Source organism: Esox lucius, chromosome 14 (genome assembly GCF_011004845.1).
Source record: "Esox lucius isolate fEsoLuc1 chromosome 14, fEsoLuc1.pri, whole genome shotgun sequence".
Taxonomy (NCBI): Eukaryota; Metazoa; Chordata; class Actinopteri; order Esociformes; family Esocidae; genus Esox; species Esox lucius.
Window position 1 is genome coordinate 28,955,492 of NC_047582.1, and position 14,871 is coordinate 28,970,362.

General features: G+C 42.9%; 1 protein-coding gene across 3 annotated transcripts; it reads left to right on the plus strand.

Moving 5' to 3' along the window:
- The first annotated feature begins 432 nt into the window (after positions 1-432).
- Positions 433-4,677, plus strand: LOC114840867. Of its 3 annotated transcripts, none has more exons than XM_029125214.2 (3): positions 433-509; positions 628-673; positions 2,954-4,677. In XM_029125214.2, the coding sequence occupies exon 3, from the start codon at positions 2,961-2,963 to the stop codon at positions 4,323-4,325; it is 1,365 nt and encodes a 454-aa protein (XP_028981047.2). In that variant the 5' UTR covers positions 433-509; positions 628-673; positions 2,954-2,960; the 3' UTR covers positions 4,326-4,677. The 3 variants fall into 3 exon arrangements, with proteins under 3 accessions (XP_028981047.2, XP_028981046.2, XP_028981048.2); XM_029125215.2 differs by having other exon boundaries at positions 448-509; positions 631-673; XM_029125213.2 differs by lacking the exon at positions 628-673 and having other exon boundaries at positions 435-509.
- Positions 4,678-14,871: the final 10,194 nt, after the last annotated feature.

Below are 14,871 nucleotides of genomic sequence, written 5' to 3' on the forward strand. Positions count from 1 at the left end.
CCACCTTACAGAATTACCAACTAAGGAGTTCCTCAGGTCCAAAAAGTGGAATGTTTTATTGACCAAGTCGATATTCAGATTTGAAACCTCAAAACAAACAACAACCGACGATGGATTCAGTACCGACCTGGTAGGCAGAGCATCTGGTGGGGTAGTTAAATTAATCTTTCCCAAAGCTTTTGGTACTCTGAAATAAGTGGGTGCCTTGATATGTGCTGTCATTCTGAAATTGTACATAAAAACCCTCAAATCAAAGATAAGAATCTATTCTTTTTTTGTAATTGTTTGACTTTAAAGAAAAACAAATGCATGCAATACTGCCCCAATATTGCTAAAGATAATTATTGGGAAATAATTTGTTGTCTTGCTAAATATTACTTGGGCAATATATATCCCTGCCCTATTTTGCACATGTATATAAATCAAGCAGGATTGTAATCTTCTGCAACACTTCAAGACAGAAGTCACAACCATCAACACAAAACCAAAAGGAAAGTTTTTTGAGACTGGTAAGTATGATCTACTGTACGTTTTATAGAAGTTTACCATATTTAATCATAGAACATTTGAAGTTGAACATTACCTTTTGTTAGACAGGAGCCCTTAATTTGTACTCTTCTCTTCTAGAAGTTGTGTACAGTTAATTGTTATAACAACACGGCCCAGACTGAAAGTAAGTATTTCTATATATACTGTAGTAAGGTTACAGTTTTCTTTTTTGAAATTATGTTTTTTATTTGAGTCTAATAAAAATGTTCGACTAGCAACATATGTTTTTATAACACATGTTGGTTTAGACCCATGTCAGGGAAGTCTGGGAGTTTTTTTCAGTTGATTTGAATTGTGTGTTGTGGGGTACTTTCTTGGCGACTGCTGTTATGTTGTCCTCCTTCCTGAGACTGTGAGAGAGGTGTGGTCCCTTGGAATTTGAATATTTCAACTGACAGCAGAGCCCTCAATCTCAAGGGGGAGAGATGAGGGGTCTTTCCTGTTTCAGAAACCACATCCACAGTTTTGCGTTTGTTAAGTTACAGATAATTTTTAATTTCTTTCATGTCAGGATGAGACGGACTACAGCAGTGTGATCAGCAAACGTGGGTAGTGTGTGACAGATGCATTGATGGCAGTAGCCTACAGTAAAGTGAGTGAAGAGTCACAGCATGGAGTCTGGGGTGAGGCGAACTGTCAGGGAGGTAATTATACAGTTAAGCGCTGGGCATGCCTTAACGTTTTGGGGTTTTGCAGAGACGTCAGATTGCAGCCAATCACCTTCTCTGCAGAGCCGATGATGCATTGTAGCCTGCCCTTGTCTTTGGCAGTGGCTGCAGCGTACCAGACGGTGATGGAGGAGGTCAGGATAGACTCTGTGATGGCAGTGTAGAAATGCCTCACCAAAGTCGTAGGCAGGTTGAACTTCAGATGTCACAGGAATCCTCTGCTGTGCTTTATTTGTAAAAGAGGTGATGTTCAGCTCCCACTTGAGGTCCTGGGTAATGTTGGTGCCCAGAAAGCCAAAGGACTCCACAGAGTTGACTGGGGAGCCCCCCAGGGAGATGGGGGGATGGGCAGCTGGGCTTCTCCTGAAGTCCACTATCATCTCCACAGTGTTTAGGGGGCGTTGAGCTCCAAGTTGTTAAGGCTGCACCAGGACACCAGTTGGTCAATCTCCCACGTGTCGGACTTGTCTCCATCAAAAATACAGTGGGGGGGAACAAGTATTTGATACACTGCCGAATTTGATGGTTTTCCTACTTACAAAGCATGTAGAAGTCTGTAATTTTTATCATAGGTACACTTCAACTTCAACTGTGAGAAACAGAATCTAGAACAAAAATCCCGAAAATCACATTGTATGATTTTTTTTATAATTAATTTGCATTTTATTGCATGACATAAGTATTTGATTCTGTCACTCACCGTTGAAGAGTACCTATGATAATAATAACATACTTCTACATGCTTTGTAAGTGGGAAAACCTGCAAAATCGGCAGTGTATCAAATACTTGTTCTCACCACTGTAGGTCAGATGAGGGTGGTGTCATCCACAAATTTCAACAGGTCTGTGTTGAACGCATCATCCACAGACCTGTTGGCTCTCTAAGTAAACTGCAGTGGGTCTAGTAGTGGGTCGTGAGGGTCTTGTGGTGGGACAGCACAAAGCACTCAAATGACTTCATATCCACAGAGGTGAGGGCGACGGGTCACAGTATGTGTACTAAGAATTCCAAACAAGATAGCATGCTAGGTAGCATTTTTTTATTAATTCACTCTCCCTGATGGACAAATTATTGCCATGTTGTAGACCATGAAGAACTATTAAATAATTGAACATTAGCTAATGATTTACTATAAATCATACAAAATGCTGTTTACAGCTAACATGAATATGTTTTATAGGACTGTACCCAATCAATCTTATAAAATCTTTACATATGTGATATATACTATATTCTTGCTACGTTACTTACTGATCAAATTTAGCTCAGAGGGAATTGGGGAGGATTTTCCTGTTGCCACATTTGGTGATGATGTCAAACATAAAGTGTGGTTCTGTAAGATTTGCCACGTTAGCAGCTAATAAGCTTTCCGCCGATTTTTGGCTAAATCTTGGCAAAGATGTCTTACACAGTTATTAAAATGGCAAGGTGGTGTAAGACTACACAACACACAGACCTGAAGTGGTTTTAAAAAATCCTTATAGAAAAGATTTATAGCATAACAACAACTGAAAGGGACGCTTTTCTATTTGTGCTGCAAGGTTTTATGGGTATTATGACACAATATATCAGTCTATGAATACACAATGTTGACTTCAGTATTTATTTACATTGAAAAGCTTAAAAGAATACCAATTGCCATTGTTGTTCTATTTAACTTTTCATCAATCATTAATATTATACTCTCTTACTACCGTACTATAACACTGTCTGTCATACCATCTCTCTGTCACAGGTTCACCATGGGGAGAGAATGCCTTCCATTCATCTTTCTGATGCTGCTTCCTGTGGCCTTGGTCTGGGCAAACCCCCCAACCCTCAACACCACCAGTGATCTCATAAACATTGAGTTTGGCCACCGCTTCCCACGCCACGGCCTTCATCTGCTCTATTTCATCGCTCATCACCTGGATGTGGATGACAACAATATCATAAGACCAAACTTTGTGCCAGACAGGGGAGACTGGGGCTTTTTTTCCTACAGTGACTCTGAAGGGGTGTTTCCACCACTGCTAGATCAAAACCAACAGGGTTACTACTCAGTAGGGAATCTGAATTTACAAATATCTTACTCACTCCCCCACTTTGTCACCCAAAGCTATCGCTTAGCCCTAGGTAGTGCAGAGAGAAACAGGGACAGAGTGGTGGTCAGAACGAGCCCCAACAGGGAATATTTAGAGGCGGTTTATATTACACAGCGCTATCCCCTTAATGATCCCCGTAGTAATCAGTATGACCCGCAAAACACCTGGCAAATAAGCCCTGCCCTCCTTAGAGAGATACGTAACTTGTCAGCCAATCGGAAGGACAGCCTGTCTGTGTTTTTGTATACCGCCAACTATGATGTAAGTTCAATAAACTTCAACAACTACTGCTACTACTCTGACCCACACAAAGACATCAACATATATCAGGTGGAAGAAGCATCAGCCCAAAAGCCTCCCACAGAGTCCACTGCTGTAAACAAAAGAGTTACCTTGAGTAACAGTAATAACCATGTTGAGTGCAATGAAATATTCCTGGAGGTGAAAGCCACGGACAAGGGGTATGCTCGGATCAGATGGTCTAATATCCCTGACAGGTTGCTGGACAAGGGGGTCCAAGTGAATGTCTGTAAAGATGGAAGTTGTTTGACTTCACCTATTGACAAGAGAAGCTATGGAACCTACGACACCAGAAAATACCTAAACAAAGGCCTGAGCCCCTGTCTCCAGTTCATAGTAAACACATCTGAAATTATGTGTGGACCTACCTATGACGACACAGACAGGAAGCTTCCTGTTGATATCAAGGGCTACGATGCCAGTCTGCAACTCTACACTAACGACGGATTTGCCTGCGCTCGTCTGATCATCAAGAACACATTCAGCGATTGGAAGAACAAGTTCGGTAGTTCATGGGTTGGATTCTACAGCGATCACAATAAGTACAATTACAATTATGATACCCATCAATGGGCTACAAATTTCCAACATGAAGGCATGTTTGGACAATATAAAATTTATGTATATTGTTCTAACATGGCCATCAGACCTGAGGCCCAGGCTCGATTCTTCCTCCATAAGGAATATGTATCCATTGCAATGACGATTCCCTGGGAACGTTAAAAACTTTTCTTGTAATTTGAACTTCATGGCCTTATGAATCATTAATCATTTAAAAGGTGTGTAAATAACTCTCTATAGCTAATGAAAATAAATAAAAACATGCAAAATTCCCTAAGTAAATCTGTCTATATAAATAAATAAATTCAGCCCTAATCTATGGATTCAAGTAACTGAAAAGAGAGATATGATTTTGTTGGGCCAACATTTGCCTCTAGCAGCGTGATGCATCTCCTTGACATGTAGTGGATCAGGTTGTGGATTGTGACCTGTGGAATGTTGTCCAGCTCCTCTTCAATGGTGGTACAAAGTCACTGCAGATTGATGGGAACTGGAAGATGCTGTGACACACGTCAATCCAGGGGGCCCCAGACATGCTCAATATAAGCCTGGCCCCAGGTTGTAATGACTGAGGGGGCATTATTTATAAATGAGGGGGCGTATCTAATTCCTATACTATTTACAGTGTTTATGGGGAAACAAAACTGGGGAGGCACCGATTCTATCTGGATTCTATCTGTGGATCCGGGCCTAAACATATGATGGCAAAATGCACACCCTGCTATGGCTCATTCCTCCTTTGTTTAGTTATGAATTCTCTGTATTGTAAGTGAACTGCACCGCTATTTGGGGCAGAAAGCTGTTTCCACTATCTGTGTAAGAACAGGATCAGGTCCAGTAAACACATTGTCCAGTTTAAACACATTGACATATATTCTTGGCTATCAAATGAAAAAAGTTTCATATATCACAACCTATTGTATCTTTTATGCTAATAAAAGCACAGAAACTATAAATGCTGAGCTTATCTATAAAACTGTATGCAAATGATATACAATTCAATGGACAACTAAAAAGATCATACGAACTGTATCTTCATGCTGTGTACTCCAAGGCAACTGATTTCAAAATAAAAGATGTTTCTACAGGGCTCCTGAAAAGTTTGTAATATTTCCACTACACCGGGTGGTGACTATACAGGCCATGAAAAAACTGGGACATTTTCAGATCCCAGAAACTGTGTCCAGATCCTTGGGACAAGGGTCATACAGAAAAAAACATGATGGTAGTAAAAGTATGGCATGACAATCGGCTTTGTGATCTTTTCATGGAATCTATGTTCATTCAAACTGTCACAGATGTATAAAATGCTACTGTGTTAATGGTCCTTAGCTCATGCCTTACCATAACCCCACCAGGTCCTCAGTCATTCTCTTGTGACGGCACGTGGTAGAATCAGGGGCAAGCAAGCTCAATCGTGGCTGTTGAGCAGGGAATGCGCTCTTTTACAGTACGCTGGGGGAATGCTTCTGGGTCAAGCAAGAAGTGTGATAACAAGCAAAATGTTAATGGAGCTGTACACTGGCGACGTCTTGATATTCAGCTCACCTGAAGCAACTGTGGAGCTGTTGTGAATGTGAATTTAAAATCAGAAACAGATCCAAGCCAATGCCAATGTTGAATGTGCGAACATGTGATTATGGTGTGATTGCATGACATCGATAATACAATAGAAGTTGGCAAGGAAGCGTAAACAGAAATGGGACCAGGTTATCCAAATGTTGATTCTCTTTCAAGGATTGTCCACCTGTCCCACCTGTGTGTGTTAATGTTTTCTACAGTGTGATCTGTAGGCCAGCGCACTGTTATCTTCATTAGTAAACTACAGTGATCTTGTATCTACTGTATAGTAGTTGATGTATAGGCTGACAGTCCCTTCAAAGGTATTTGTAAAATGCAGGAGGGCAACATGCCTTGGGTGAAACCTAGGTAGGACAGCTAAACTGAGAGGTACGTACCTTGTCATCCAACTGGGTGCACGGCCTGTCTGTGTTCCTGTTCGAAAGCCACTACGATGTAGATTGAAGGATCTTTAACGAGCGCTGCTACCCGTCACCCAGAGACAAGCAGGCCCGGGTTGAGGGTAACGCCAAGGTTTCTCACGCCAAAGTTTCCCTTTCACATCTGTCACATGCTCAGTGTGACCCTCCTCTCATCTGTGAAGAGAACAGTGTGCTAATGGCGGACCTGCCAATTCTGGTGTGCTCTGGCGAATGCCAATCGATCTGCATGGTGCTGGGCTATGAGCAGAGGTCCCATTAGAGGACATCTGCCACCCTCATGGAGTCTGTTTCTGAGAGTTTGGTCAGAAACATGCACACCAGTAGCCCGCTGGAGGTCATTTTGTAGAGCTTTGGCAGTGCTCCTGTTCCTCCTCACGCAAAGGAGCAGATACCAGTCCTGCTGCTGGGTAGATGCCCTTCTACAGCCCTGTCCAGCTCTCCTTGTGTAATGGCCTGTCTCCTGGTATCTCCTCCATGAACTTGAGACTGTACTGGGAGACACAGCAAACCTTCTTGCGACGGCACGTATGCATGTACCATCCTGGAGGAGCTGGAATACCTGCGCAACCTGAATGGGCTGCAGGTACCGCCTCATGCTACCAGTAATGACAAGGACACTAGCAAAACGCAAAACTATAGAAGAATCCAACTCACCACCTCCGATGGCGGGGGAGGAAGCTGGACAGACTCGGCAGGCCCAAGCGTACTGTAAGGGTCTGCTGGGTACGTCTGGCCGAGTCTCCTGTCAGAGAGATCTTTAACTCCCACCTCCGGCAGAGCTTCGACTGGATCCCGAGGGAGGCTGGAGATATTGAGTCCGAGTGGACCATGTTCTCCACCGCCATTGTCGAAGTGGCTGCTCGGAGCTGTGGCCGTAAGGTCTCCGTTGCCTGTCGAGGCGGCAATCCCTGAACCCGGTGGTGGACACCGGAAGTAAGGGATGCCGTCAAGCTGAAGAAAGAGTCCTATTAGGCCTGGTTGGCTTGTGGGACTCCTGAGGCAGCTGACGGGTACCAACAGGCCAAGCGGACTGCAGCCCGGTGGTTGTGGAGGCAAAAATTCTGGCCTGAGAGGAGTTCGGTGAGGCCATGGAGAAGGACTATCAGCTGGCCTCTAAGAGATTCTGGCAAACCTTCCGGCGCCTCAGGAGAGGGAAACAGTGTCCTACCAACGCTGTTTACAGTAGAGGTGGGCAGCTGTTGACCTCAACTGGGGATGTCGTCGGACGGTGGAAGGAGTACTTTGAGGATCTCCTCAATCCCGCCGGCACGTTTTCCTTTGAGGAAGCAGAGGATGAGGGCTCAGAGGTGGACTTGTCCATCACCCGGGCTGAAGTCACAGAGGTGGTCAAGAAACTCCTCGGTGGCAAGGCACCGGGGGTGGATGAGATCCGCCCTGAGTACCTCAAGTCTCTGGATGTTGTGGGGCTGTCTTGGTTGACACGCCTGTGCAACATCGCATGGCGGTCAGGGACAGTGTCTCTGGGATGGATCTTTTTAAGAAGGGGGACCGGAGGGTGTGTTCCAACTATAGGGGGAACACACTTCTCATCCTATGCCAGGGTTCTGGAGAGGAGAATACGGGCCGTGGAACACTGGACCAGCTCTATACCCTCTACGGGGTGTTGGAGGGTTCATGGGAGTTTGCCCAACCAATCCACATGTGTTTTGTGGATTTGGAGAAGGCATTCAACTGTGTCCCTCGCGGCATCCTGTGGTGAGTGCTTTCGGGAATATGGGGTCCTGGGTCCTTTGCTAAGGGCTGTCAGGTCCCTGTACGACCGAAGCAGGAGGTTGTTTCGCATTGCCGGCAGTAAGTCAGACTTGTTCCCAGTGAATGTTGGACTCCGTCAGGGCTGCCCTTTGTAGCCGGTTCTGTTCGTCATTTTTATGGACAGAATTTCTAGGCGCAGCCAGGGTCCGGAGGGTGTCAGGTTTGGGGACAACACGATTTCGTCTCTGCTCTTTGCGGATGATGTTGTCGTGTTGGCCCCTTCAAGCCAGGACCTTCAGCATGCCCTGGGACGGTTTGCAGCCGAGTGTGAAGCGGTTGGGATGAGAATCAGTACCTCCAAATCCGAGGCCATGGTCCTCAGTCGGAAAAGGGTGGCTTGCCCACTTCAGGTTGGTGGAGAGTGCCTGGGTCAAGTGGAGGAGTTTAAGTATCTAGGGGTCTTGTTCACGAGTGAGGGAAGGATGGAACGGGAGATTGACAGACTGATCGGTGCAGCTTCTGCAGTAATGCGGTCAATGTATCAGTCGTGGTGAAGAAAGAGCTGAGCCGCAAGGCGAAACTCTCGATTTACCGGTCAATCTACGTTCCTACTCTCACCTATGGTCATGAGCTTTGGGTGGCTGGGCGATCCCTTAGAGATAGGGTGAGAAGCTCGGTCACCCAGGAGGAGCTCAGAGTAGAGCAGCTGCTCCTCCACATCGAGAGGGGTCAGCTGAGGTGGCTTGGGCATCTGTTTCGGATGCCTCCGGAACGCCTTCCCGGGAAGGTGTTCCGGTCCCGTCCCACCGGGAGGAGACCCCGGGGAAGACCTAGGACACGCTGGAAGGACTATGTCTCCCGGTTGGCCTGGGAACGCCTCGGTGTCCCCCCGGAAGAGCTGGAGGAAGTGTCTGGGGAGAGGGAAGTCTGGGCATCTCTGCTTAGACTGCTGCCCCCGCGACCCGGCCCCGGATAAGCAGAAGATGGTGGAGGATGGATAGTTTACCGGCTGGGGGTCGCTTTTGCCACCAGGAAAACCTATTTTTAGGACCTCTGCCAAAATGTATTGTCATCGGATTGGTGGACAATGACAGTTTTACAGGAAGTTACACAATAAATCAATTTAATTTCAAACATTATAATTTGGAGTTTATGGCTATGTATGTAGATGGTCAGCAATTTCCTAGCAAACCATTCCAACCAAATTACACAACAGGGTCAGCAGTGCGTGAATTTTCCCAATTGGCCTTAGCTTCAGGAAAACACCTAAAGGACCAAGCCTTGGGTATTGACAGGTCGGACTTCTTACACGGCTATACCCTTTATGCATTCAACTGCGCGCCGGACGAGGAATGTGGTCAGCACCTATCCTTGATCAAGTCAGGGAATGTACGACTTTAGATGAGGTTCAGACAACCACTACCCCACACAATTAATTTGGTTGTTTATTCAATCTTTTACTCCATTATCGAAGTGTCAAACCGGCGACAAGTCATGGTTGACTACTATTAGGAAAACAGTGTGCAAATTAATACCGGAGAGTTGACCGGTGTGGTGAACCAATTTTCATCTAGAACTTATTTCTATGGTGTGCTGGCAAGTGACCAACTACCTAGTGGACCAGTCCGAGATGTTGCATCAATGATGATTGTTAATACACATCAAAGCAATCACCCCAGGGAGCACTGGCTGGCTATTTACATAACGGAAGATGGCATTGGAAGGTTTTATGACAGTTTTGGAAACCCCCTGGATATTACACATTTTCCCAAGTCAATCAATGCCTTTCTGCAAACCTGTGAGAATGTGGAATACAGTTCAAAACAAGCACAGGACCTGGTTTCAACCACGTGTGGACAACATGTGTGTTCTTTCTCTATCAAATGACAAAAGGTCTGAGTTATAAAGATGCTATGTCTTTTTATGTTGATGATTTACAAGAAAATGATGACCTAGTCTCAAAATTTGTAGCTAAGATGTACCAGAGTAAGCGTGATAAGCAAATGTTTAATTGCATACAACTTGCTCAATCTTGTGAATCGTTTAATTTGTGCCATTGTTGTTGAAGAAATAGAAAAGCAAATCATGTGTATGTCAACTTTATCATTCAAAAATAAAACCATTTGTAAAACCACATCAATGTTAACATAGCATTTTTCATACAACATTTGTTCAAGGTAAAACATACACTTTGACAATGAATCACAAATGATAAAAAATGCATGAAATAAAAACACATTAAAATGGAAGCCATTTTGTGGTAGGGGTTTCAAAGAAAGCTTTGGTTGGTTGAAAACCAGTTGCTGGGGGTGTGGCTAAATCATCCATTGTGTCGCCAGACTTTTGTTTATACAAATAGATTTTACGTCTTACAAGCCTATAATCACTCTATAGAGTCTCCTGAACATTTCCTATAATAGATTCACTGCGCCATATGGAATAGTTCTTTCTGTATAGTGTATTTCATATCCATTGAATTACATTGTGGCCAATGGTGTGGGTGGAGTAAAATGCCCGCAACAATTGCAAATACACAGTGCCCCTTGATTGTTTTGCATATAATTACTCTATCCACTCTCCTGAACATTTCCTACAAAAATTTTTTACAATATACACTAATCAAAATCGATACATTTAATATTATTAAAATCGCGTTTTACCGTGGACTATATTTTGAAGGCAAAATCCGAAAACCGGAAGTCTTAATGTTGCTATTGAATCTCTAATATCTGATATCAATTAATTGATATCAGTAATAGTTTTGATATCAGCAATTTGCATTTCTTATATCAAGAATTATATTTTTTTATCTCAATAATTGAATTCTTTTGATCAAAAATTATAATTATTGAGAAAAATAATTACTTTTTTGAGATCACAAATTCAAATTGTTGATATCAAGAATGGGGAGAGTTTACTCCGACAGTAAACATGGTTTATATATCTATATATCTTTATCATTTGTAACTTAACTAACCAGCAAATAAGCAAATGTTAACATTAGCTAGCTAGCCTCTCATCCAGGCAATGAGATGTGACAAGATATGGATGTACAGACTGGTAGCTAGCTAACTTGTACTATAGATTAGATATCACGTAAGTATTGATTACACATGCAGCAGAGGGAGCACCACAGGCCGATGGACCCTCTATACCACATGAATCATTTAAAAAGATAAACTTTGCCATATATTAATTGTTTTTTGTAATACAAATGCAATGGGGGTCTATTCATTTTATTCTCAACAAATATACAGTCTTTGAATTATACTTGTGGACTACTTCAAAAATGATATGCCTGACAGGCGCTACCGCAAAGCCTATATATACAAAATATATATCATGGATAGGACAAAATACATATCATGAACTCTGATTGGACCCATTTATTGTGGTCAACTGAGTGTGACTTAAAAAATCATTAACCTATCTCTTCTTATCAGTCATGTCAATGACTGCCTTTAATCAAAAAAGGGTAACACTTTACAATAAGTGTTCATTAATTGTAAAGTGATTTAGTAAATATTAATAAACATGAATTATAGGTCTTAATCATCTATTTGTCTTTGTTAATATTAACTAAAGCAGTTATACATGTAGGTATTAATGTTAGTAAACGTATTAGTTAAAATGTATTAACATTCACCTCATTCATTTAATAAGTGATTGTTCATGTTTTTTTCTGTTGGAGTAAACATCTATACATACATTAACTAAAGATATTATTTTACCTATCTTTTATCGGACTGTGCATTTAACTTACTTGCTCATCTTCCAGTGTCTTGAATGTACACATTTTTGAGTTAATCCTATACCTTATAAATGCTTGTGTGCACATATGGTACAATTACAAAATAATGAGGAAATATTCACAAAATATTCACTGCTATGAGGTGCAGTAAATGTACTGCATGACCATTATGGTATATTGGAATACAACCGAAATAAATGTATTATCAACATTTGTGGGCTATCCATTACCATGACTTAATAGTAGTAAACCATTAAAGACTCTACAAACCATTTGTGACCCTTATTGTAAAGTATAAACCATATGTGTAGTAATTAATGGATAATTAACGTTTGTAGGTGTCTTCATTAGCATGGCTTAATAGTAGCAAAGCATTAATTACAGGCATTTGTGACACTTATTGTAAAGTATAAACCATGTGTGAAGTAATTAATGGATAATTAATGTTTGTAGAGTCTTCATTAGCATGGCTTAATAGTAGCAAAGCAAAAAATTACAGGCATTTGTGACACCTGTGTGAAGTTGGGCCCCACCCAAAGCAAAACTTTGACAAAATAGGCTCAATGGTTTGTGCTCTGTTTTTGCTGGCTTTTGCTGTTAACATTTTCATTTGTGCTGCTATCATTTTATAGATATTAAATAATATTTTATAGGTCTTTCTGAGGTCACTCAACCCCCTAACATGCTACAAATTAAACCAAAATAGTCTTGTTTGTCTGTTCTTCATTTGTACTTGTTTGTGCCATTAAAAGTTTCATTTCTGCTGATTCTGTGTTTAATATTTTAGACATTTCATTATGGGTGATGATGTATAATTATTAAAGGGTTTTTGAACCGCTCTTAGACTGACCTGTCACCCAGGACCTGTTTGCCTTGGGAGACCCTACCAGGGGCATATAGCCCCAGACAACATAGCTTCTAGGGTCACTCGGGAACTCAAACCCCTCCACCACGTTAAGGTGGCAGTTCAAAACCCTTTAATGATGGAAAACATTTTGAGGACCGTGACGTCGCCCGGTATGGCGCAGCCGGGGTTGGGGCTCGTATGCGAGCACCTGGTGGCCGGGCCTTTCCCCACGGGATCCGGCCGGGCTCAGCCAGAAGGAACGACGTGGGGCCGCCTTCCCGTGGGCTCACCACCTGCAGGAGGGACCATAAGGGGTCGGTGCGTAGAGGATCGGGCGGCAGTCGAAGGCAGGGGCCTCGACAACCCGATCCCTGGACACGGAAACTAGTTCTAGGGACGTGGAACGTCACCTCGCTGGCGGGGAAGGAGCCTGAGATCGTACGTGAGGTTGAGAGGTTCCGACTAGAGATTGTCGGGATCACCTCTATGCACGGCTTGGGCTCTGGAACCACACTCCTTGAGAGAGGATGGACTCTTCACCACTCTGGAGTTGCCCATGGTGAGAGGCGGCGGGCTGGTGTAGGTTTGCTTATAGCCCCCCAGCTCTGCCGCCATGTGTTGGAGTTTACCCCGGGGAACGAGAGGGTCGTTTCCCTGCGCTTACGGGTTGGGGATAGGTCTCTCACTGTTGTTTGTGCCTACAGGGCGAACGGCAGTGCAGAGTACCCGACCTTTTTGGAGTCTCTGGGAGGGGTGCTGGAAAGTGCTCCGACTGGGGATTCTATCGGTCTACTGGGGGACTTCAACGCCCACGTGGGCAACGACAGTGACCCCTGGAGGGGCGTGATTGGGAAGAACGGCCCCCTTGATCTGAACCCGAGCGGTGTTCAGTTATTGGACTTCTGTGCTAGTCACAGTTTGTCCATAATGAACACCATGTTCAAGCATAAGGGTGTCCATCAGTGCACGTGGCACCAGGACACCCTAGGCCATAGGTTGATGATCGACTTTGTTGTCGTTTCATCTGTCCTGCGGCCGTATGTCTTGGACACTTGGGTGAAGAGAGGGGCGGAGCTGTCAACTGATCACCACCTGGTGGTGAGTTGGATCCGATGGCGGGGGAGGAAGCTGGAAAAACTCTGCAAACAGAATGAAGGAGCCTGCACATGTACTCCCGCCCACGTGAAGGTCAATAAAGTTATTGGTGGAAAACACTGGAAAATAAAGATATTGATTGATTGAGGTTCCAAATAGAGCAGTGATTTTATTTTATTGCTGAAGTATTACAAACTTGTATCAACTTATATTTACAAGTAATTAAAGGCTTTCACAATAATAATTAAACAGGCCTCTGTAGGGACCTTGCTAGCTGGTCCTCCCTGGCAGTTGGTCAGTCGAATATGATCCTCTACCTGCATCTGAACCAGGTTAATCAGTCACCCTGTTACAAGTTACAAATCCCATCTTGGAGTCATAAGACCAACCAATAAATAATAAAACACCTGACACCTGAAAAAATGATTTGATCCCCCGCTGATTTTGTACATTTGCCCACTGATCAGTCTATAATTTACGTACAAAATCAGCAGGGGATCAAATAATTTTTTCCCTCACTGTATATCAAAAACAATTTGAACAGTATGCACATTTTTATTACAGTTTTTTTTTTGTCAGGTGTTTTATTCTTTTTTTGTTACTATTTGTCTTCTGTTGCAGTTCATTGTTTTTTGAAAGTGTCTTTATTACATGCCAGGGACATACTTTTCCAAATCACTGTATACATCATTTGTTAACATTTTGGATGGTTTTACTGATATCAAGAGAAGTTATTACAATAGGAAATAATTCACAATATTGTCAAATGTTTACAGTTCACAATGATCAAAACATGAGTAGACATTTTACTGCATTGTCCCAATCACCTTGTTTCCTTGAGGGGAAACAGGAAAGGAAATGACATGCAGTTCTTATTTTGGTGTCTTTGCCAATATTCAATATCCAAACCAAAGAGTTTTTTTATATTGGGGTAAGGCATTTCATGTGCCTCATCCTCCACATGTGATGGGGGTCTTGTTAAGTTGGCGAAGGAATGGGGATGGTGCGTATAATTCCAGAGACAATAAGTCAATGTCCTACACTATATTCAGGGGGTCCTTTAAAGTTCACAAAGGAATGAATGGTTGGTCATATGAGTCCAGGCTGGGATAGGTGACTCAATATGAGGGTGACTGATTCAGAGGCACATCTACCTGCAAACCAGGTTAATCATGTATTTGATTGACCAACTGCTAGGAATTAATGGACCGGCCTTCAAAATCAATCAACCATTTAATTACTTGTAATTGTAAAGTACAGGTTAATTTTTAAGTTTAAAAAAACTTAAACAATAAAGAT